The 22813-nt window shown below is 46.2% G+C and overlaps 1 protein-coding gene across 4 annotated transcripts in view; it reads right to left on the bottom strand.

Annotated features, from left to right (window-relative positions):
* The window catches only part of GIGYF2 (GRB10 interacting GYF protein 2), a 152026-nt gene that overhangs the window by 6713 nt on the left and 122500 nt on the right, over window positions 1-22813 (bottom strand). For 3 of the 4 annotated variants that reach the window (XM_062193489.1, XM_062193495.1, XM_062193509.1), the window contains 8 exons: window positions 20814-20975; window positions 16684-16842; window positions 10558-10794; window positions 8487-8609; window positions 4985-5185; window positions 4663-4868; window positions 3435-3589; window positions 1500-1708 (listed from right to left, as the gene is read on the bottom strand). In XM_062193489.1, coding sequence (XP_062049473.1) covers window positions 1500-1708; window positions 3435-3589; window positions 4663-4868; window positions 4985-5185; window positions 8487-8609; window positions 10558-10794; window positions 16684-16842; window positions 20814-20975 — 1452 coding nt within the window. The remainder of the gene's footprint in view (window positions 1-1499; window positions 1709-3434; window positions 3590-4662; window positions 4869-4984; window positions 5186-8486; window positions 8610-10557; window positions 10795-16683; window positions 16843-20813; window positions 20976-22813) is intronic. The other variant, XM_062193501.1, reaches the window with a different exon arrangement.

Genomic DNA, 22813 nt, shown 5'->3' with positions numbered 1-22813 from the left:
TACGTCCTTATACTATGTTTCTTAGTGTTACTCCAGTCTCTACATCCTTCATCTTCCTTCAGTTTATCCCTGTCAGCCCATCCGCTCAGCTGGACTTCAAAGCCTTGTACTTTACAGGTCCATCCACTCCCCCAAGAGTGTGCTACAACACACACTCACGTCTAGCAGAAGGATCATGGGGGACTGGCATTGTAGCACAGTGGGTTAAGTGACGCCCGTGGTGCAGGCATCCTTTAAGAGCACTGGCTCGAGCACAGCTGCTCCACCTGCCACCCAGCTCATTGCTGACACACCTGGGAAAGCAGTGCCAGACGGCCGAGGACTCAGGGCCCTGCCGTCCACATGGGGATCTGGATGGAGTTCCAAGCCCCGGGCTCTGCCCCAGCCATTGAGGCCAGGGTCATTCTGGACATGCACTTGAAGAGTGCAGCTGCAAACCCGAGGGGCTCGAGCACACGGCCCCAGCTGGAGCAAAAAGGAAATGCTCTTCCTTCCTGTCTCGGCTCTCACGGGAGAGAGTCAACCCCACTGTGAACAGGTAGGGTTTTTTTTTTTTTAATTTAGTGTCAAGTTTTTCATATTTTTGAGTTGATTTTTATTAGTGACTTCCCTGTGAAATGGTCCTCCAGGCTGGTGTGCAGCCTAGTGGTCAGGACCGGCGCTGCGAGGCCACATCCTTTACTGGCATGCCTAGATTTGGTGCCTGGCTCTAGCTCCTAATTCCACCTTCCTACCAACATAGACCCTGGAAGGCAGTGGGGAAGCCTGAGCCCTGGGCTCCTGCCACCCATGTGGGAGACACGGCTGGAGCGCCCCGCTCCACCTATTGCGTGCACCTGGGGAGGAACCTCTCAAAAGCACTTACGGGTCTGTGATGCTAGAATCTGCAATCTCACAAAGACATACATATGAATTAAGAAAAATGCTACTGGCCGGTGCCGCGGCTCAACAGGCTAATCCTCCGCCTGCGGCGCCGGCACACCAGGTTCTAGTCCTGGTCGGGGCGCCGGATTCTGTCCCAGTTGCCCCTCTTCCAGGCCAGCTCTCTGCTGTGGCCCAGGAATGCAGTGGAGGATGGCCCAAATCCTTGGGCCCTGCACCCGCATGGGAGACCAGGAGAGGCACCTGGCTCCTGCCCTCGGATCAGCGTGGTGCGCCGGCCACGGCGGCCACTGAGGGGTGAACCAACGGAAAAGGAAGACCTTTCTCTCTGTCCCGCTCTCTCTCACTGTCCACTCTGCCTGTCAAAAAATAAATAAATAAATAAAATAGAAAAAGAAAAATGCTACTGGCATGACTAGCAGAGAATAAATGATTACATTTGCTATTTGGGAGATTCACAAAGGCCTCCAGACATGTAATGTAAGTCCAGGAATTCAGTACATTCTGAAGCTTCATCACCACAGGCTGTACACACATGGTCAGTCTGCATTTCCAGTTCTCCGAACTAAAAAGCTCAGCACTCACAGCAGTGCTGGATACCCCGGGCTACTTCATACCTGCGGCGGCGGCGGCGGCTGCTGTGGCTGTGGCTGCGGCGGCTGCTGCTGCTGCTGGCGCTGCTGGCTGGCTTTCTGTTTGGCACGGCGCTCAAGGAACTGCTTGGCAAACTCCTTGGCTTCAGAAGTATCCCCTAAGTAGGCCCTGATATAATCGTGGACTTCATAAGGAGACTCTACTTCTTTTAGAAAAGAAACAAATGTGGGAACTGCAATATGGGAGAGAAGAAGACAAAGAGCAACCAAGAAATAATGAAACAGATGCACACACATGAAATATCAGTTTTAGTTTTTAATATATAGTCACCCCAATACAGACACCATGACAGAAACGTGAAAGATATGCAGCTACTACCTTGTGAAATATTCTTTCATCTACCCCCAGAACTGAAAAGATACCATCACCACAGTCCACTACGTTAACTGAAGTAGCACAGTGTCAAACACACACCATGTGTATTTAATCTAACTAAATGTTATGTTGACAAACATTTACTTGCCTAAAACCAAAGTAACTGGGGAACTTATTCTCTCCTTAAATTCGATCAGTATTAAGTGTCATGACATACCCAGGCGTTGTGATGGACACACACTGAAGATACAACTGTAATCTGGCAATCCACGGATACATTTGTAGAGAAATCAAATGCAAAATACAAGCAATGTGGTGTCAGAGCAAACACACAGTCGTCAGAGCTAGAGGTGGGTTTGAAACCCGACTGAAACCTGCTGGCTGTGTGACCTTGACGAGCTCCTTAACCATTCGCAGCCTCTGTTCCTGATTTATAAAACAGGGCTAACACTCACATAACTTACCTGTAAAGGTATCTTTAAGAATTTCTGCAAAGATTAAATAACAGTGTCATGCTAACCCGTCAGGAGTGCCTCGCACATGGTCGCTGCTTAATGGGTGGTAGCTGTGCTGCTGCACAGTCACTCTGTGGCCTTCCAGATCAGCAGGACTAGGAGAGTGCTACCAAGGAGCCCCTCGATTCCTTCACTGCCGAGCTGCTTCAGCCGAATCTAGCAGCATGGGAATCCTCGTTCAGACTCTGCCCTAACGTTTCTGGGTGGGACAGGACACCTCACTGCCAAGGCAGGCAGGCGGCAGTTCCCTCCAGAAACAGCTAGCTGTGAGCACATTTTTTCAAACTGTGCGGAGACCTTTTCACTTCCACACAAGTCCTGATTGTATCACACACAAAATAAGTCCACTTTGTCTATCCTGAGTGCCACCCCTTCCCCAAAGGAAGGAAGGGATGATGTCCATCGTGTCAGCCTTCCCTTGCCGAAGTTGACCTTTGTCCTCACCATGGCAATTACCTTCTTTGTGGACCTCACACAGCAAACAATGTGCCAACAAAATGGGCAGCACAGTATGGTCCTGTACCTCACCAAGGCAGCCTGAAACAGCACTGACTCTGTAGCAACCTATCTGAGCTCAGTACTACAGGGCTCTTCTCACAATACTATTCAGAGTCAAGTTCCTGGGAGTCGGCACTGTGGCACAGCAGATGCAACGCTGCCTGTAGAGCCTGCATCCCATACGGGTGCTGGTTCAAGTTCCAGCCGCTCCACTTTCAATCCAGCTCCCTGCTAATGCACCTGGGAAAGCAGCGCACAAGAGTCCAGCTCCTGGCTTCAGCCTGGCTCAGCCCTGGCCGCTGTGGCCATCTGGGAAGTGAACCAGTAGCTTGCTCTCTGTCTCTCCCTTTCTCTCTGTAACTCAGCCTTTCAAATAAATAAACAAACCTTTAAAAAGAGATGAGAGAGAGAGAGAGAGAGAGAGAGAGAGAGAGAGAGAGAGAGATTCCTATGGCAGGCTCAAGATCTGACCTCCTCAGATCTCCCTTCTGCCGAGTCTTGGCCTACCGTCCCAGTCTGCTCTGTGGATGCCTGTCATTCACAGGCTGGGGTTCCCGCCCCGATTCTTACCATCCAAGTTGTTTGCCGTATTGAGGGCATGAAGCATCTGTTCACACCACTGGGTAAATCCATCTTGGGCTTTATTTACTCCCTGAAAGAGCTTCAGCAACTTTTCTTCTTCTTCTACTTTCTTATTCTGCCGGTTAGACACACCTACAGATTTACTAAAGCAAAACAACAGGGCGATATTATATTCCCAGAACTGTTACTATACGATTACAGTACAACACCATAAATGTATAATGTCTTGGTAATACTGGATGGCTGTCCAGTAATCCACTATGTGGCTCCAAAAAAGAAGAAAAATTAAGTATTTGGTTTGGAAATTCCTGAAAGTTCTAGCCTCAGCTAATATATCCTAGTTTACGAACACAGGGCTTCAGCTTGGAGAACATTATGAAATCCTCCCTGTGTGTCCTTATGTAAGCTGCTAACTTTACTGAGCCTCAGTTTCCTCACCTGTAAAATGGTACTAACATTTCTCTGAGTCACCATTAGGAATAAAAGAATTATTCACAAAGGCCTAGAGCACAGTGCCTGGCAGATGCTCGATAAACCAGCAGATACTGCCCGTCTCATTCGCAGTCAATCAAGAACAAGCCGAGAACACCACCATGGATTAAGCAGTTACTACGTGCCAGGCGCGCTAAGGACTCCTTCACACCCGTTCGTCTTCACATCACAGCCCGGAAGTTGTCGCCTTCATTTTACCGATGAGGGAACTGAGGCCCAAGGTTCCCTCCTGCCCAAGGTCATACAGCTAAAAGTGGGGGTGCTGGGATTGAGGTCATGCACTCAAACTAAAATCCCACACTCATTCCTAACACTGTGCACTGACTGAAGAGGACATGGAATTATGACCGATCATAAAAACAGCTTTAAGGTATAATACTGTAGCACAAAGACCTTTATACATTTACTAAAAATGCCAAGATATTCAGAGAATACCTTAGAGAAATGTTCAGTGAAAATATTATACTATTCTTGATATATAGTAAGTGGTTCTCACACAATAAACAATGGATTAAGTGCTCAGCAGTAGAAGGAGCCTCTGGAAATAATATAGATGTTTTTCTAGGGGAACTCAGTCACTACAATTATGACTTCCTGTGCCTGGACACAGAAGAAAACAGTAAATGAGAACTAAGCTACCTTGCCTTGCCCATCCAACTCCCCACGTCCCCACCAACACCCCCGGCCAACCACAGTGCGCAGACGCGATCACTCTGAGCCCTACCTGAGCCCGGCGTTGTTTTTATTTTTATTTGCTGAATTCCTAGGTCCCACTTCTTTCACTGCATCATCCCAGAATCCCATGTTGGAGTTTTTAGTGTCCGCGTTACTCCAGATACTGCTGACAAGGTCAGATGCCCACTGGTTAGGAGGACCAGTGTTGATAGAGCCCCAAACAGAATTCCCAATGCTGGTGTGCAGGTTGGAATGCTGTCAGAAAAGAAAAATGACTGTGGTGAGCAATGCTACAAAGGTGGGAAGACAGTCCACAGCAGTTAGAGAACAGAACACCCAGCCCAGGCAGCGGAGCGAGGACATGAACCCACTGTGCTGTTCCGGCCCCTGCTTGGCGGCTGCTGGTGCTGCTGCTGCTGCTGCATCTGCCTGGCCTCCTCCTGCTGGATCTCCAGGAGGGACTTGGCGCTGCCCGCCGGCTTGCTGACGTTGCCCCAGCCCGAGAGCTTCTGCTGCTGCTGCTGCTGCTGCTGCTGGAGCGCCTTCATCAGCTCCCTCTGCTGTCGCCGCTGCTGTTGCACAGGGAGAGAAGCAGGCTGTCCGGGTCAGTCTGAAAAGTCTGCTACGCCAAACGGATACTTAGTGGCAACACAGTTAACTACAAAGACTAAATGCAGAATGGCTGTTAGTTAAGTAGGCTGAGGCCTGTGCCTAGCAGGCAGAGCTGCCGCCTGTAAAGCCGGCATCCCGCATGGGTACTGGTTAACTCTCGGCTGCTCTGCTTCCGATCCAACTCCCTGCTAAAAGCATGGGCAAACAGCGGAAGTTGGTCCAAGTCCTTGGACCACTGTACCCACATGGGAGACCCAGGAGAACTGCCTGTGTTCCTGGCTTCAGTCTGGCCTAGCTCTGGCCATTGCAACCATCTGGAGAGTGAACCAGTGAATGGAACATCTTTCTCTCCCTATCAGTCAGTAACATCCTTAGAGAGGTGACATGGTACATGCAAAGAAAAAAAAGAGAGAGGTCCGTGCTGTGGCATAGTGGGTAAAGCTGCCGCCTACAGTGCCAGCATCCCTTATGGGTGCCGGTTTGAGTACTGGCTACTCCACTTCAGATCCAGCTCTCTGCTGTGGCCTCGGAAAGCAGAAGATGACCCAAGTCCTTGGACCCCCGCACCTGCATGGGAGACCCGGAAGAAGCTCCTGGCTACAGATCGGCTTGGCTCAGCTCTAGCTATTGCAGCCATTTGGGGGTAAACCAGTGAACAGAAGACCTCTCTCCTCTCTCTCTCTCTCTCCATCTCTGCCTTTTAAATAAATAAATAAATAAATCTTTAAAAAAAAAAAGATGGAAGATTTATTAAAAAATAAATAAGTAAAAATAAAAGCAAAGAAAAGAGAATAAAAGGCTATAAAAAGAAATACTGGGGACCAGCACTGTGGCTTAGTGGGTAAAGCCACTGTCTGCAGTGCTGGCATCCCGTATGGGTGCCAGTTCAAGACTCCGGCTGTTCCACTTCTGGTCCAGCTCTCTGCTGTGGCCTGGGAAAGTAACAGAAGATGGCCCAAGTCCCTGAGACCCTACACCTGCTTGGGAGACCCAGAAAAAGCTCCTGGCTTTGGATCAGCCCAGCTCTGGCCATTGAAGCCATTTGGGGAGTAAGCCAGCAGATGGAAGACCTCTCTCTCTCCCTCTGCCTCTCTGTAACTCTGCCCTTTAAAGAAATAAATAAATCTATTTTTACAAAAAAAAAAAATTCAGCCAAATAAAGACTCAAAATAACTAAGATAGCTACACTAACATCTCAGTAAACATAAAATAGAGGAAATGCCCCCTTCACAAAAGAAAAGATGGAAAACCGGAGAGAAAACACAATGAACATCAGTCTAGCAGGGGCAATGTGCTAAAACCGGAATTCCAGACAGATGGAGAACAGCTGTGCAGCAAGCTGCACAGCCAGCCTGGGAGAGGCTCAAGGGCCCAGGAAGGAGGGGAAAGCTGGACGAACTCAGCTTCGGGCTCTCCACGTCAGAAATGTGGATTTAGCTGGCATTTTATGCCTTAGAGGGTATAAGAAGACTTCAAGACAATCCACTGAAAACACAAATGAAGCGATCAGTAACTTCCGGGACACCAAGAGAAACAGGAAACTCCTGTGATCCCTACTTCTTTCCATTGTTATTTTTTTGTTCAGCAGAGTCCAAAATAATTGGAAAATTTTGGCCTTGAAGGGAAAGGTATGCTATGCTCTGCATCCACATTTGATAATGTTTTAGAGAAAGCACGATTTCAAAACAAAGTTCAATCAGGACTTTTAAGTGAAGGTGGGAAATACCCGAGTTTTCAAGGGGCAGAAACACTCGAGCGTAATGCTGAGCGCAGGCGTGCTCCTGGTGAATGTCTACAACAACTCCCACTTCTCGCGGCACTCACTGCTCCCCTCATAGCACATCTGCAAACAGCACGTTCTTCAAGGCGTTGCTGCATCACCCCCAGTTCCAGAGAGGGTCTCTGAGACCGCCCACCCTAACCTGGGCCATCAGTCTCACCTGCCCCAGGGCCCTCTCCTAGCCCGTGTGACTCTTCTCTCTGCTACTGTCACCCTCCAATACACCAGCTCTCTCTCCTCAACTAGACAGGGAAGCTTCATGAAAGAGATTTTTACCAGTTTTAGACAGATAATGACATGCTGAACCAAACCATGAATTCATCATTTTCTTTCTCTGTCAAAAAAGCTGTGTGATATCTTTCTCCCTACTTTCCCACTCTTTTGTATCCTTTCTATCCTAAGACAGGACACAGACTTAGTGACTTAAAACAGAATACTTATTTTTCTGTCATATTTTAAGTTTTTCTAGGCCAGAAGGGAACCATAAAACCCTTTAAAGAAAAATGTATTCTACATTCTAAACATAAAAATTACAAAAGAATGTGTGCATAACTCATAGTTTTTTTAAACAATTTTGTCTAGTGTTTTTTTTTTTCTCATTTTTTCTGAAAGGCAGGAACAGAGATCTTCCGTCTACCGCTTCATTTCCTAAATGTCTGCGATAGTCAGGGCTGGGCCAAGCCAACGCCAGAGCTGAAACTGCATCCAGGTCTCCCACGTGGGTGGCAGGGACTCAAGTACTGAGTCATCCCTGCCACCTCCCAGGACGTACGTCAGCAGGAAGACTGGACTGGAAGGGGAGTGGCCAGACTTTGAACAAGGCACTCCTATAGGAGATGCAGGTGCACAAATGGTGACCTAAGTCACTGCGTCAAATGCTTGCATCTCACCCATAATTTTCAACAATTTATTTACTTCTACCGATGTTCTATTATGTTTTTATTTATTTGAGAGGCAGAATTACAGACAGAGAAAGGGAGAGACAAAGAGAGAGGTCTTCCATCTGCTGGTTCACTCCTCAAATGGCTGCAACGTTCATGGCTGGACTGATCTGAAGACAGGCCCCAGGAGTTTCTTCCAGGCCTCCCACATGGGTAACAGGGCCCAATCACTTGGGCCGTCCTCTGCTGCCTTTCCCAGACTGTTAGCAGGGAGCTGGATCGGAAGTGGAGCAGCCAGGACTCAAACCTGCCAAATGGGATGCCGGCGCCGCATGTACAGGTTTCACTTAACTACCCCTCAGTGCTAGTTCCGAAGAACTATGGTAAAATGTTTAAGGAAACTGAACATTTATGTTATCCAAAATTAATGTTATTTTCACTAGATGCTTTATATTTAATGAACCAAATTGTAAGATAAAGAGTTTAATAGTAAACATCTGAGTCAGAAGTACAGCAATTCTGAGTCTTCAGTTACCACCAACCCATAATGCACACGAGGTATTCTGAACACTGTGACTAGACCACTTCTACTTCACTTACCTCTTCTCGGAGCTGCCGTTCTCGTTCCTCTTCCAGTTTTTGGATTTCAGCCAATGACAGCGTGGTCTGAGACTGGCAGGTTGTGGTATTGGACTGCTGGCCCCACGTTGAAGATGAGGGAAGCTAACACAAACAGAAGTCATGAGAGTTCATAAGGAAATGATTGAAGAGAAAAAGGCAATGATGTATCATGTACGGTTAGGACCCATGATTCTGTCAACCCATATGCAACACTCAGTTCAAATGTCCTACTTCATTTCTTATACATAGTATTCTCTCTGTTGGTTTGTTTCAGTTTCTTAATTTTTTGTCACTGCTCCAAACCCAAGTTTATTTAAAACAAAATACACATACTTAAGTTTGAGCTACCATTTGAGAGTGGCAAATTTGTTAAATCTGGCACTGAATTACATAGATAAACAGCCATAAACATAAAGAGAAAGACGCAAGCAAAAGAAATCAGCAAATTGGCATGAGGATTAATTTCTTTTAATTGAGTTTAATTGAGTGTGGTGTTTTTTTTTTTTTGGCTTTTTCATTTGTTTTTTAATTTATTTGAAAAGGCAGAGAGAGAGAGAGAGGTGGGGGTGGGATCTTCCATCTGCTGATTTACTCTTAAATGCCTACATCAGCTGGACTGAGGCAGGCTGAAGTTAGGAGCCCAGCACTCCATCCAGGTCTCCAACAAGGGTGCACAGACCCAAGTACTTGGGCCATTTCCTGCTGCCTTCCCAGGCACATCAGCAGGGAGCTGGATCTGAAACAAAGCAGGCACTCTGACACAGGATGCCAGCACTGTACCAAACGCCTGCCCTAGTAGGAGAATTTTTAATCCAAGCAGGCAACAAAGGGCTTAGTGTGCTATGTCCAGGGAAAAGGTGAAGGACAAGATTCCTGAAGGAAGAGCTGAGGCAGGCAGCTAACAGCACACCCAAGGCACAGTTCCCAGTCTTCATGGAAGAACTCCCTGTTATCCGGACTCATCTCCAGACAGAAGCATCAAGCTGATTTAATCAGCAAGTCTGTTTTCCTCATCCCTTATAATTACTGACTAAAATAGAGGCTCAATATCTGAGTCCTGCATACTTTAATGTTCTCAAAGCCTGGCCAATCCAAGAGAATCCTTACACTTTCTGGTCAGAAGACGACACACTTTAATTGAGGTATCTTGTGGCTCGACTCTAAAATAAGCAAAAACTAATCTAACTTCTTTTGAAATGCTTAATAAATGTACGACATGAGCTTGAGTGCAAACAGTCCGAAAAAAGAACAGATCTACAGCAGGAATCTGAGTGTAACTGACAAGGATCAAGGACATAAATGGTCTAAACTGTCACTGACATTGCCACAGTTCTCCAAGCAAACAACTTCAATACAACTGAGCATTGCCAGCCCCATAAAGAGGAGCAGCCAGGACTCAAATAAGCACCCATATGAGATGCCAGCACTGCAGGCGGTGCCTTAACCCACAACACCATAGCACCAGGCCCAAAAAATAAATCTTTAAAAAAAAAATCTGTTCCTCCTTTCCCATCATTCTGTTTTCATCAAGTTCCAGCACTTTCCAGTCACTAAGGCTTATACACTTGCGGGCACCCCAGCCTCCTCCGCCTTGGTCACTAAGGCTTGCTAACTGCTAGCAGACCAGTTCCCTCCCACTGGTTGTTCTCACCCCCGTCACACTGTCTTTTTACTGGGTTCCTGACTTCACTTTCTCCTTAATTCAAATAACGCTTTGATTCCTCCTAAAACACCTTGCATACATCACCTCTCAATGCAATCTTCCATAAACCCCCAAGGTCAAGTTGTGTTTCAAGCCTTATGTTCTGGTTCCTATTTCCATATCCAACTGTGTATGTCTGACGGTAACTGCTTTCTCTGATCTATCTTGGTCTACAATGTTCGCGGAGACAGAGTCAGCACACTGACTTGACTTTCCTGCATCTCGGCTCCTGTCCTATCCTCTTCTGTTTCTTCTTGTTGTTTCACTGCCTAACACAAAGGATATGCTCACATTCTACTTTGTTCATGACCAAACGCCGCAAGTGGCGAACGTCAGCGCAGGCGCTACCTTCATCTGCGCCAGCTGCTGCTGCTGCTGCTGCTGCTGCAGCCTGCGGAGAGCCTCCTGCTGCTGCTGCCTCTGGCGCATGAGCTCCTTCTGCCGCTGCAGCTCCAGCTCCTTCCTCTTCCGCTCTTCCTCCTCATGCCGCAGCCGGGCTGCCTCCTCCTCCATCCGCAGCCGGTTCTCTTCCAGTCGGCGCTGGGCTTCTTCTTCTTCTCGTGCCCATTTAGCAGCCTCCTCTTCCTTTCCAGAAGGAAACATTTTCAGAAAGAGAAAACGATTTTTATTAATTAAAGGGAAAAAGTCTGAACCACGCGGCCAGCATTCTGGTGGAACAGGTTAAGCCACCTGTGATGCCGGCATCCCGAAAAGGCATTAGTTTGGGTCCTAGGTGCTCTGCTTCCAATCCAGCTCCCTTCTAATGTGTCTGGAAAAGCAGTCACAGATGGCCTGAGCGCTTGGGCCGTTGCCACCCATGTGGGAGACACAGACGAAATTCTGGACTCTCTTGGCCTTGGCCTGGCCTAGCCCCAGCCATACCAGCCATCTGGGGAGTGAACTAGCGAATGGAAGAGCTCTTTGTCTATGTCTCCCTCTATCTCTTTCAAATAAACAAACAACAAAAAAATCTTTTAAAAAAAAAAAGTCTGAATCACTCTTGACAGCGTCTATCAAGTGGCTGTACAAGTGACAGAGCAGAATACTTACCTGGCAGGGGAGATACTCTGCTTACGATGAGGCAGAACTTTTCATTTGAAATATACTTACAGTAGCCACAAAGGCCTGGCACGTTTCTAGGATACGAGTTTAATTAACTAAAAGGCGGTCATCTGGACTGCCCATGATGAACGCCCTGCCGTGAAGGCAGCTCACCACAAACTACAGGAAGGTCACCCAGGAACGCCATCTAAGGGTGAGGCCACACAGGACGTTCTCAGGGTGCTGAGCACCAAGGGCCAACAGGACTCTGAAAGCACACTGGTTACCAGAGAAACCTCAGCCAGTTCTGAACCCGAAGCAACTTTAGAGACCACTTAATTACAGCAAAGGCTGTTGCTCGTGTGGCCCAAGCCCGTGGAGGTTTCTCTCCCCAACCCATCATCCTCCAGGTGGCTTTGACTCCCTTCTCCCTCAACTTGAGCTCATTTTCCTTCTGCTCTCTTCCCTCATAGCCCAATCACTGTACTGCCCAGAACTCTCATTTTTCTCTTAAGAAATCTTTCTTGGCCGGTGCCGTGGCTTAACAGGCTAATCCTCCACCTTGCGGCGCCAGCACACCGGGTTCTAGTCCCGGTTGGGGCGCTGGATTCTATCCCGGTTGCCCCTCTTCCAGGCCAGCTCTCTGCTATGGCCCGGGAAGGCAGTGGAGGATGGCCCAAGTCCTTGGGCCCTGCACCTGCATGGGAGACCAGGAGAAGCACCTGGCTCCTGGCTTCGGATCAGCGAGATGTGCTGGCCGCAGCGGCCATTGGAGGGTGAACCAACGGCAAAAAGGAAGACCTTTCTCTCTGTCTCTCTTTCTCACTATCCACTCTGCCTGTTAAAAAAAAATAAATAAAATAAAAAAATTAAAAAAAAAATAAGAAATCTTTCTTTACCTTTGCAGAGTCCGATTGCTGAGCCTGAAAAGTGTATCATCAGGGTAACACATTTCCCCGCCAAAACCCCCACTCTCCAAATCTCAGGCCAGGGGCCAGCCATGCCCAGAGGGCTTCCCTCGTCTTCAGGGGGTAGACATCACCTCTGCATTTTCATTACAGCCAACTGCACCCTGTCTTTCTCTGTTTTACTGTGGCCCACCTGCAGCAGTTCCAGGATCTACCTGTCCAACAACCACTGTTTTCCACCTTCCTCCTGGAAGACAAGTCTCCTATCGTATCAGGGGCTTGAAGTGTCAGACGTCACCTTCAAGCTTCCAACAGAATTAGAGGAGCAATGTAAGCCGATGTAGACCCAAGGGATGTCTGTTACAAGACTTCTAAGAATACAATTCCTCTCATCCAACAGGAACAAAGCATGAAGAAAGGCCACTCCCATTTTGCATACAGGTTGTGCACAATGGCGTGATACTAGAAATGCCAAACCTTAGGGTGAAAATCTGAACTCAAAATTAACAGGCCAAGCAATAGAAGGTTTTCCAAAGTACAGGAAGCACCTGCACCCTAAAGGCACTGGGGGTCACTGAAGCAAACGTGTAACAGCCTCAGCGCCAGAGCTCCCAGCAGGTGAAGCAACACCGCCATCTCGTCTGAGCCACTGCTAGGTGGGGATATTGACCGTGCAGCTGAAGAATCCTGCAGCCGTACTTATTGTATTTGCACCACGGTCTGTGAGCTTCTTGAGAACAGAAACAATTTTCTAAAGAGTCTTGGGAAAATAAGCCTAACAACCGGCATATAACTAAACACGGTGCGCAGTGAATGAACAGATCGAAGACTGAAGGAATCACTACTCAGTTTAACCTGAAAGCTATCTACTTCCGCCAGAATTCAGCGTTCTGAGAGTTTCAACCAAGAACCGAGGTAAAAACCACATGGATAGCACGTGACCTCGCTAAGTATGAAGTATGAAGCTACAAAAACGCCACACCGCCTCCGTGATCTTCCCCCCATGTACCTACACGCCCAGCCTATCAGGACAAACACTCAGACGAATGCCAGATGGAGGCAGTCAGCAATACTTTGACCGGGACTCCTTAAAGCTGCCGTGGTCTTCATGGTCGCAGCACCACTGTTTCACAGTAGCCAAAACTTGCAATCAACCAAGGTGTCCACCACCAGATCAGGGACAAGACAACCTGGTACAGATACACAACGGGATATTACTCGCCCATGAAAAAGAATGAATTCTACCAGTTGCAGCAAAATGGACACAACTGGAGGACATCAGGTTGACTAAAAGAAGCCAAACACAGAAAGACAAATGCCTCACATTCTCCCTTATATGTGGGAGCTAAAATTAAAAAAAAAAGAAAAAAGAAAAGAAAAGAAAAAGAAAAAAGAAATGCCTGTGTGTATCAGTATTGCTGTAAATATGGTGGTTTGGTGAAACTGTTTTATACCTTTGTCAAACCAATGGTTATGAATGTTATACTACTATTGTTTTTAATGATCTGTGATTACTTTAAAAAAATAAAAGGGATGAAATGGTCATTTTTCCACTCAATTATTGTTCATAGGGGCTGGCACTGTGGTGTAGCGGATAAAGCCACCACCTGCAGTGCCAGCATCCCATACGGGCAACAGTTCAAGCCCTGGTTGTACCACTTCCAATCCAGCTCTCTGCTATGGCCTGGGAAAAAAGTAGAAGATAGCCCAAGTCCTTGAGCCCCTGCAACCGCGGGGGAGACCCCAAAGAAGCTCCTGGCTCCGGATCAGCACAGCTCCAGCCGTTGAGGCCACTTGGGGAGTGAACCAGCGGATGGAATACCTCTCTCTCTCTCTCTCTGCCTCTCCTTCTCTGTGTAACTCTTTCAAATAAATAAATCTTTAAAAAAAATTATTGTTTATAGCTGTTGTCTATCTTCCCAATAGAGTCTTTCTGCTTTTTTACTTGTCAAGCTTTTTAGTTGGTGAAGAATTAAGCATTTTTACTGTAATGTAAATTTAAAATATGCTATCTTAAGAGACAGAAAGGGGACAGGTGTTATGGCACAGTGTGCTAAGCCTCCACCTGCAGTGCCAGCATCCCATATGGGCGCTGGTTCATATCTTGGCTGCTCCTCTTCCAATCCAGCTCTCCACTTATGACCTGGGAAAGCAGCAGAAGATGGCCCAAGTGCTTGGGCCCCTGAACTCTTGTGGCAGACCCAGAAGAAGCTCCTGTCTCCTGGCTTCCGATTGGCTCAGCTAAGGCCATTGCAGCCATTTGGGGAATGAAGCAGCAGATGGAAGACCTCTCTCTCCATCTCTTTGTCTGTAACTCTGCTTCACCAAAACAAAAAACAAACAAACAAAAACAAAAACAAAAGAGGTAGAGGAGAAGGGAATAGGGAATATCATTATGCTCTTAGAACTGTATCTACAAACCATACTGAATCTGTTAAAAACTAATTAAAATTAAAAAAAAAAAAAAAAAAAACAGAACAAAACATCGTCAGGGTCATCAGCACTGAGGATGTCTGAGAAACTGTCCCAGCCAAGACAGACCTAACAAGACAACACAGCTCAAAGTGACGGGATACTCTGAACGTGAGCCCGGAACAGAAGAAGTCTATCAGGGAGAAACCTGAGGAAATTTTAATAAATTATGGACTAATGAGTAATAGCGGATTATACTGGCTTATCAATTATAGCAGATATACCACACTAATATAAGAGATTGATAAAAGGGAAACCACATGTAAATGCAAGAGATATAGAGCCCCCTGCTATTTCCCCAATTATGTGAAAATTAAAACCACTCTAAAAAGAGAGTCTACTAATTTAAAAAAATGTTCTTGAACAATAAAATGAGATACTTTGTGGGTTCTCGCATCTTCTAATGGCATAGGACCACAGTCAGACCAACGTCTCACAGGTAATCACAAAAGCTGGGGGTCGGCACTATGGCACAGCAGGTTAAAGCCCTGGCCTGAAGCACCGGCATCCCATGTGGGCACGGGTTCTAGTCTTGGCTGCTCCTTTTCCGATCCAGCTCTCTGCTATGGCCTGGGAAAGCAGTAGAGCATGGCCCAAGTCCTTGGGCCCCTCCACCCATGTGGGAGGCCCGGAAGAAGCGCCTGGCTCCTGGCTTAGGATCGGCACAGCTCCGGCCGTTGCGGCCATCTGGGGAGTGAACCAGTGGATGGAAGACCTCTCTCTGTAACTCTGTCTTTCAAAAATTTAATGAATCTTAAAGAGAAATTGAGAAGCAGTTTCCTCTTAAGAAACCAAATCATAAGTATGCAAGTCTGAGGGCATTTCCCAACTCACAAAGGGCTCCAAGCCTTACAGGCTTAAAATGGCCAAAGGGATGAAGAAATAGGCACAGATGTAGTGGAGAAATCTGGAAGAAGGAACCGCAGAAGGAAGGGAACCACAAGAAGAGATCTGCTGGGATCTTCAGTTTACTCATCAACTACCTGCACCAGGTACACCGTGGGTGCTGAACTAAGAAGGAGCGGCTCGAAGCAGAAGGCAGAGTCTGGGTGCTCGGTCCAGGGTGGGGGCGACTGGTCCGCATTACTCATTACATGATAGGCAAAGTGATGGACAGAATAGAGTTCAGAAAAGAACTGTATTTATAAAACAACTGATTTGGGCTAAAACCAAAGAAATTCAATGGAAAAAGGAACAGCCAGTACTTCACAACATACAAAAAATAATTCAAACTTACGTCTAAAACTAAAACTACAAAGCTTTTGGGGGGGAAAAGTGTCTTATTGCTCTGTAGTTGGGCAAAGATTTCTTATAAAGAGAAACAAAAAATAGTAATAAAATGAAAACTTGTTAAGTAGGATTTCATCAAAATTCAAAAATCTCTATCAAAAGATGACAGTTTGTGTTAAATCTGAAACTTGCTAAACATACTTACATATTTATGTTTTTTACCACATAGCTGAGAAGAACCAGAAACATAAAAAAACCTGTATTTCCCTCTACAAAAAAAAAAAAAAAAAACCTTTTCCTTTGAGGAAAAAAAAATTACAATTAAAAAATTACAATCAAGTTTGTTTTAGTAACTTTCAGTAGCCTGAAAGATGCTATGAGGCTATCAATATCCTAATACTTTAACCCTTTGTTTAAATTATAATGCAGGAAACCGCAGGATTCCCAGGCATTCCCAATGTCTGAGCAAGCATAACTGCTAGGCCAAATACCAGCTCCAAGGTTCTAACGCATTCTTTCCTTTTAATCATTTTTGAAAGACTAATTTATTTACTTGAAAGGCTGAGTGACAGAGAGACCTGTTTGTTCATTCCCCAAACAGCCACAACTGCCAGGGTGGAGACAAGCCAGGAAGCCCAGGCAGGGCTTCCATGGGGGTAGCAGGGACTCCGTCTGCTGCCTCCCGGGAGCACCGACAGGCACTGGCTGAGAAGCCGAGCTGCCAGGACTACACCGGGCCTGCGGTGTGGGATGCGCTGCGCCACCCACGCACCGTCTCCATCCCCAACTCCTAGCTGCAAGGAGCAACCAGAGGACTGGTCACCTGCTTGCGTAGCAACTCCTCCTGCTTCCGCCTCTCCTCCTCTTCTCTCCTCCTTTCCTCCAGTCTTCTGAGAGCCTCTTCCTGCTGCTGCCTCTCCTCCTCTTCCCGCTGCCGCCTCAGAGCCAGCTCCTGTTCCCTCTGGCGTCGCAGAGCTTCTTCCTGAAGAGAAAGGGAAGGAGGGACGTAAAATCCGGGGCACAGCGCTCTCCTGTGAAAAGGTACAGGTTATATGCTGCTAATACTCTACAGCCAGGAAATACAAAAAGCACATAATCAGGATCTAGAGTAAAATGGATCTGATAGGGAAGCGGGCACATCCAAAGTAAAAAAAAAAAAAAAAAACTATTTCAAGAAACAGTAAGCTGTAGTCGATCCTGGTTTCTGCACTGGCCACATTGTTTACTGATTACCTCTAGACAGGGCCACATTAGCATGCAGATTTTCTCCACTGCCACTATTAGTCACTAATTTTAATCAACCGGGAACCTATGGCACAGACAGGTCAACTCAACAGCCAGCCAAGATTCCTAGTGAGGAAAGAAAGAATTCTCCCAGTCAGAAGTACCAAGTAAAGCCACGTATCCCAGAACATGTTATCAAGAACAAGAGTCCCGCTGATACCATTAAGTACTATCCACAAAGAGGTCCCCTTGTCAAAATCATTTAGAGAACACTGAGCAACAGAGAATTAAATGGATTTCTTTAGTGCGATACTTCTCAGAGCCCTCCTATGTTGACGTAAAGTATGACTAAGAAATTCCTGTATCTCTTCAGAATTTTTTAAGAATGGAGCATGTGTATTATGTGCATGTGTATTTGGTGTATTATGTGTATTATGTGGCCAATGTTTCACTCTAATTGGTGATGAGACTAAAACCACTCCTCACTGCTCTAACGTGTTGAAGAATCATGTGGGAGGGAGGGAGAGGGCGTGCAGCAGTCAGCACAGGAGCAGCGTGATTCTAGCAGCGCCCACTCTAGTTTAAGCCTTCCCTGTTCGAGACTTGAGGTTACATGATGTACTTTATGCTCATAACTGATGTGGCTGGAGAACTGGTACTGAATTTATAGCATTGGCCGGCGCCGTGGCTCACTGGGCTAATCCTCCGCCTGCGGCGCCGGCACCCTGTGTTCTAGTCCCAGTTGGGGTGCTGGATTCTGTCCTGGTTGCCCCTCTTCCAGGCCAGCTCTCTGCTATGGCCCAGGAGGGCAGTGGAGGATGGCCCAAGTGCTTGGGCCCTGCACCCGCAGGGGAGACCAGGAGGAAGCACCTGGCTCCTAGCTTTGGATCGGCACAGTGTACCAGCCGTAGCAGCCATTTGGGGGGTGAACCAACGGAAAAAGGGAGACCTTTCTCTCTGTCTCTCTCTCTCACTGCCTAACTCTGCCTGTCCAAAAAAAAAAAAAAAAAAAAAAAAGAATTTATAGCATCAGCAGAACAAAAAACGTAATGTATTTCATGCATGTCAACAAGGGAATGACCTGTTCTTGCTCTACAGAGAATGGAAATTGGAAGTCAAACACCCTTTGTATTCCAAAATAGGGTCTCAAACATTTTGTAATTTTCATTTAAATTGTTAGGAGGCGTGGGGCCATCAGTCAATCTATCTTCCAATACACTGTTCACCATAGCACTGAATAAGTGATGCAGGTTGTCAATGGATGAGAGATCAACTAATAGCTCTGCTAGTAATTGATTCATTTTTCTTCAATAAAGTTGCATAAACCAAAAAAAAAAAAAAATTCCTGTATCTCTAATATCATCTCAGCATGGACTCTTGTTTTTCACAGAGCAGCTCTTGGGCACAAGTAGAAAAGTGAGGTAAAGCTAGACTTTGGAACTATTACAGAGTAGAATTTTTCCATTAGAACCAACAAGAACCCCAAAAGAAAAATGGGTGGTGAGTTGTCAAAAAAGAAATACAAAAGGTCAAATATCATAAAAAATGCGAGTAATGCTAAGCCTCACTGGTTATAAATACGTAAGCAGGGCTTAGCTTTAGGATTTTCTTTTAAACATGCTCTCTCACCTAACAGTGAAAAACTGCCAACAACCCTCCCATCTAATAGGAAACTGGGTAAATTACTATTATTATCTGTAATACAAATATAATTTTAGCTAGCAAACATGATGATGATGATGATGGCAGATGTACACAACTGTCCCCTGGTGTCTTCAGCAAAATGGTACCAGGATCCCCTCAAACAACACCAAAACGCATTTATGCTCAAGGCCCCCATATAAAATGGTGCAGTATTTGCACATCCTCTCTGTGTATCCTATCCTGTACTTCAAATCACCTCCAGATTGTTCCTAACACTTAACACAATGAACGATTTAGGAAAACAGTTACACTGCATTTGCAGAGTAACGACAAGGGAGAAAGTCTGGACACCATCAGTCCAGGCGCAGCGGTTTTCTTCAAGTACTCCTGATGTGCAGCTACAGGGGCTCCTCGACCTCCCGTGGGAAGGTGACACAGATCAGGACTGTCAAAAGGCAGGTTACGAAACACTAGGTACGAGTGACACATATCTCTGTACAAACAGTTATACATTCAGATTCTTTTCCTCCCTATTCTGAAACCCTAGTCACTGAAGTACAAGTAGGAGAAGTTATTTAAGGACACAAACAGAGAACGTAGATTTCTAAGATAAATAAACTTGTAAAAACTATATCTGAATAAGCCAAAAAGAACAAGAAAAGATGCCCAATATTACTGATCATTAAGGAAATGCAAAATCAAAACCAAAATGAGCTATCACTCCATACCCTTTTTTAAAGAGAAAATAACAACTGCTGGCAAGAACATGGAGAAACTAAACCCCTGCACGCTAATGGTAGGAATGTAAAATGGTACAGCAGCTATGGAAAATGATATAGTACTTTCTAAAAAAAACAAATTAAAAATAGAATTACCCTCTGGTCCAGAAATTTCACTTAAGAGGGCCCAAAGGAGTCGAAAGCAAGGACTCAAACAAACGTGTGTATATCCATGTTCGTTACACATATTTCACAATAAATGGCAACTAACAGATAAATGGATAAACAAAATGTAACCTAAAAATACAATGAAATATTATGCAGCCTTAAAAAAGGAACAAAATTCTTATACATGCTTCAAGATGGCTGAAATTGAGTGAAATAAGCCAGCCAGTCACAAAACGGCAAACACATATATTGTATAGCTCCACCTCTCTAGGGTACCTGGGGTAGTCAAATTCACAGACACAGCAGGATTGAGAGGTACCATGGACTAGGGGAGAAGGGAACAGAGCTCCGTGTTTCATGGATATGGAGTTTCAGTTGGGAAAGACACAGAACTTGTGCAAATGGACAGTGGTGAGGGTTGCAGAGCAATGTGGATGCACGTACTGCCACCAAGCAGATACCTCAAGTGGGCATTTTCACATTATACATGTTACCACAATTTTTTTTCTGAAAGTCCGTCTGGATATAAAAGTTTGACAGTGGGGCAAGCGTTGTGGCCCAGGAGGTTAAGCCAGCATCCCATATATGAATGCTAGTGAATTCCAGCTGCTCCAGTTCTGACCCAGTTCCCTGCTAATGCTCCTGGGAAAGCAGTGGAAGATGGCCCAAGTATTTGGATATAAAGTTCCAGGCTCCTTAGCTTTGACCTGGCCCAGCAGTCATTGTAGCCATTTGGGGGAGTAGCCATTTCGGGGAGTGAACAAGGAGATGGAAGCTCATTTCCTGGTTCTCTCTCTCTCTCCCTATTTCTGTCTCTCCTTCTGTCACTCTACGTTTTAAGTAAATAAATCTAAAAAAAAAAAAAAAAGTTTGACATTTAATGCTGAATTGTAAAGTTACTTTCTCATTCTTTTTAGTAGGAAGGGTAGAACTTACGAATTCTAAGTGGTTTATATCACGAAGTATACAAAGGAAATCAATTCCAATTGGTCACTAAAACTGAAGACTATCCCTCCATGGGATACAGCTAGAAACTGAATAGTCTTTCTAAAGGTGAGTGAGTCTCCTCAAGTTCTGATCCCAGTCCTGCACTAACTCCCTGTTGACTTGTGGGGGTAGAGACAGAAATTCTGGAAGACAGTGAGCTAAGCTGAAGCTGCCCCACGGGCACCCTAGGGACCAGAGCGCCCAGAGGTACCTGCTTCCTCCTTGCGAGCTCTTCTTCCTCCCGTCTCTTCCTTTCTTCCTCCTGTTGTCTCCGGAGAATTTCCTCCTGCTGCCTCCGGAGCTCGTCTTGTCTCTTCCGCTCTTCCTCTTCCCGTTTTGCCCGCATTTCCGCCTCTCTTCTCTCCTGTTCCAGCTGTCATCACACGAGAGCATGTTTAGAAACTTGGAACCAGCACAAGCGCACACCAAAAGAACTGAGCAGCAGTGTCAGAGGAAGCTGAGAGGTGCAGACTTTACCGCTCAGTCCTTCGCACTGCAAGTACAACGAGAACTCTGTGAGAGTCCCAGGAACCACAGCAGTGTCCCGGCCCTCCCACTTCTGCTGGGAGGTGCGTCGGACCTCTCTGGAGGTGGTATTCCTTTATTCATCCCTACAAATGAATCTCTAATTGAACATCTAACAGTAGGGCTACAAGGCTGCAATGTTATAAAGCTAGTAGTGTGAAAAACTACAATTATTTAAATTAGAAAACCAATCACCTAACACATTTTATCATATTTAGCTCCGAATTCTAGTCAAATCCAGGACCCGGCCTCCACTCCTATTTCCAGAGCTACAGTTCATCCCTTTACTTTTCTCACCCATACTCCTAAGAATCTCTTATCGTTTCCCAGCATCCAGTTTTGTGTACCAGCAACATCTAATCCCCACCCCCTCAAAAAAACAAAAACTAAAACAAAAAAACCCAACACTCCTAGACTTACATCTCAACAATCTTCACCCTGAAAATACAATATGTGCAAGGATCCTCACGATGGGTCTGCCTCACCCTATTTAGCCTCGTCTCTCACTTGATCCCTCAAGCGTCATGGCTGCAAGGCAGACCAAATCACTTTCATACTTTCCAAGTTCGGCATGTGCTTGTGTACTCCTGAGTCTCTCCTGCTGCTATTTCCTTCAAATACAACTGTCATTTCCTTGTACTTTGTCATCATCAAACCTTTTCCTGTTATCCTTCAGGTAAAAGTTAGCTCAAGTATTTTTGTTCATCAAGGTTCACCCAGGGGCCGGCACTGTAGTGCAGCAGGTTAAGCCGCCGCTTCTGATGCCAGCTTCGCGTATCTGACCACCAGTTCTAGTCCCAGTGATTCCACTTCTGAGCGGGTTCCTTGCTTACGTACCTGCAAAGGCCATGGAGGATGGCCAAGTACTTGGGCCCCTGCCACCCAAGTGCAAGAACCAGAAAAGCTCTAGACTGCTGGTTTTGGCCTCGCTGAGTCCCAGCAGTTCCCACCTTTTGAAGCACTGGAACATCTGTCTCTTCCCCACCTCTATCACTCTGTTTCTCAAGTAAATAAGTAAACTCTCTTTTTGTAAATATCACCCAATTCCTGATCCCTACACCTCTCCAACTGAGTAACTGGCCCAAAACTGAGGGTATTTCAAAGTACACAGAAAAATGGAATTAAAAGATAAGCTTGGAGCGGGCATTTGGACTGGTGGTTAAGACATCCCTGACCCATGGGGCCAGGGCTGTAGCAGAGCGGGTAAAGCCACTGCCTGCAGTGCCAGCTTTCCATATGGGCGCTGGTTCAAGACCTGGCTGCTCCATTTCTGATCCAAGTCTCTGCTATGGCCTGGGAAAGCAGTAGAAGATGGCCCAAGTCTTTGGGCCCGTGCACCCGCATGGGAGACCTGGAAGAGAGGCTCCTGGCTCTTGGCTTTGGATCAGCTCAGCTCCAGCCACTGTGGCCATCTAGGGAGTGAACCAGCAGATAGAAGACTCTCTCTCTCTCTCTGACCCATACTGAAGTATTTGGGCTTGATGCCCAACTCTTGCTCCTGATGCCACTTCCTACTGACACATACCCTGAGAGGCAGTGGATGGTTCAAGTAGTTGGGTCTGTACCATCCAGGTAGGAGGCAATTGGATTATCAAGTTCCTGGCTCCCAGCTTTGACCAGGCCCAGTCCTGGTAGTTGTGGGCATTTCGGGATCAGCAGATGGGAGCTCCAGCTGTCTCTCAAATC

This window comes from Lepus europaeus, chromosome 1 (genome assembly GCF_033115175.1).
Source record: "Lepus europaeus isolate LE1 chromosome 1, mLepTim1.pri, whole genome shotgun sequence".
NCBI classification, from domain to species: Eukaryota; Metazoa; Chordata; class Mammalia; order Lagomorpha; family Leporidae; genus Lepus; species Lepus europaeus.
The sequence above is the reverse complement of the archived record's forward strand: the minus strand, read 5'-3'. Positions and strand labels throughout refer to the sequence as shown.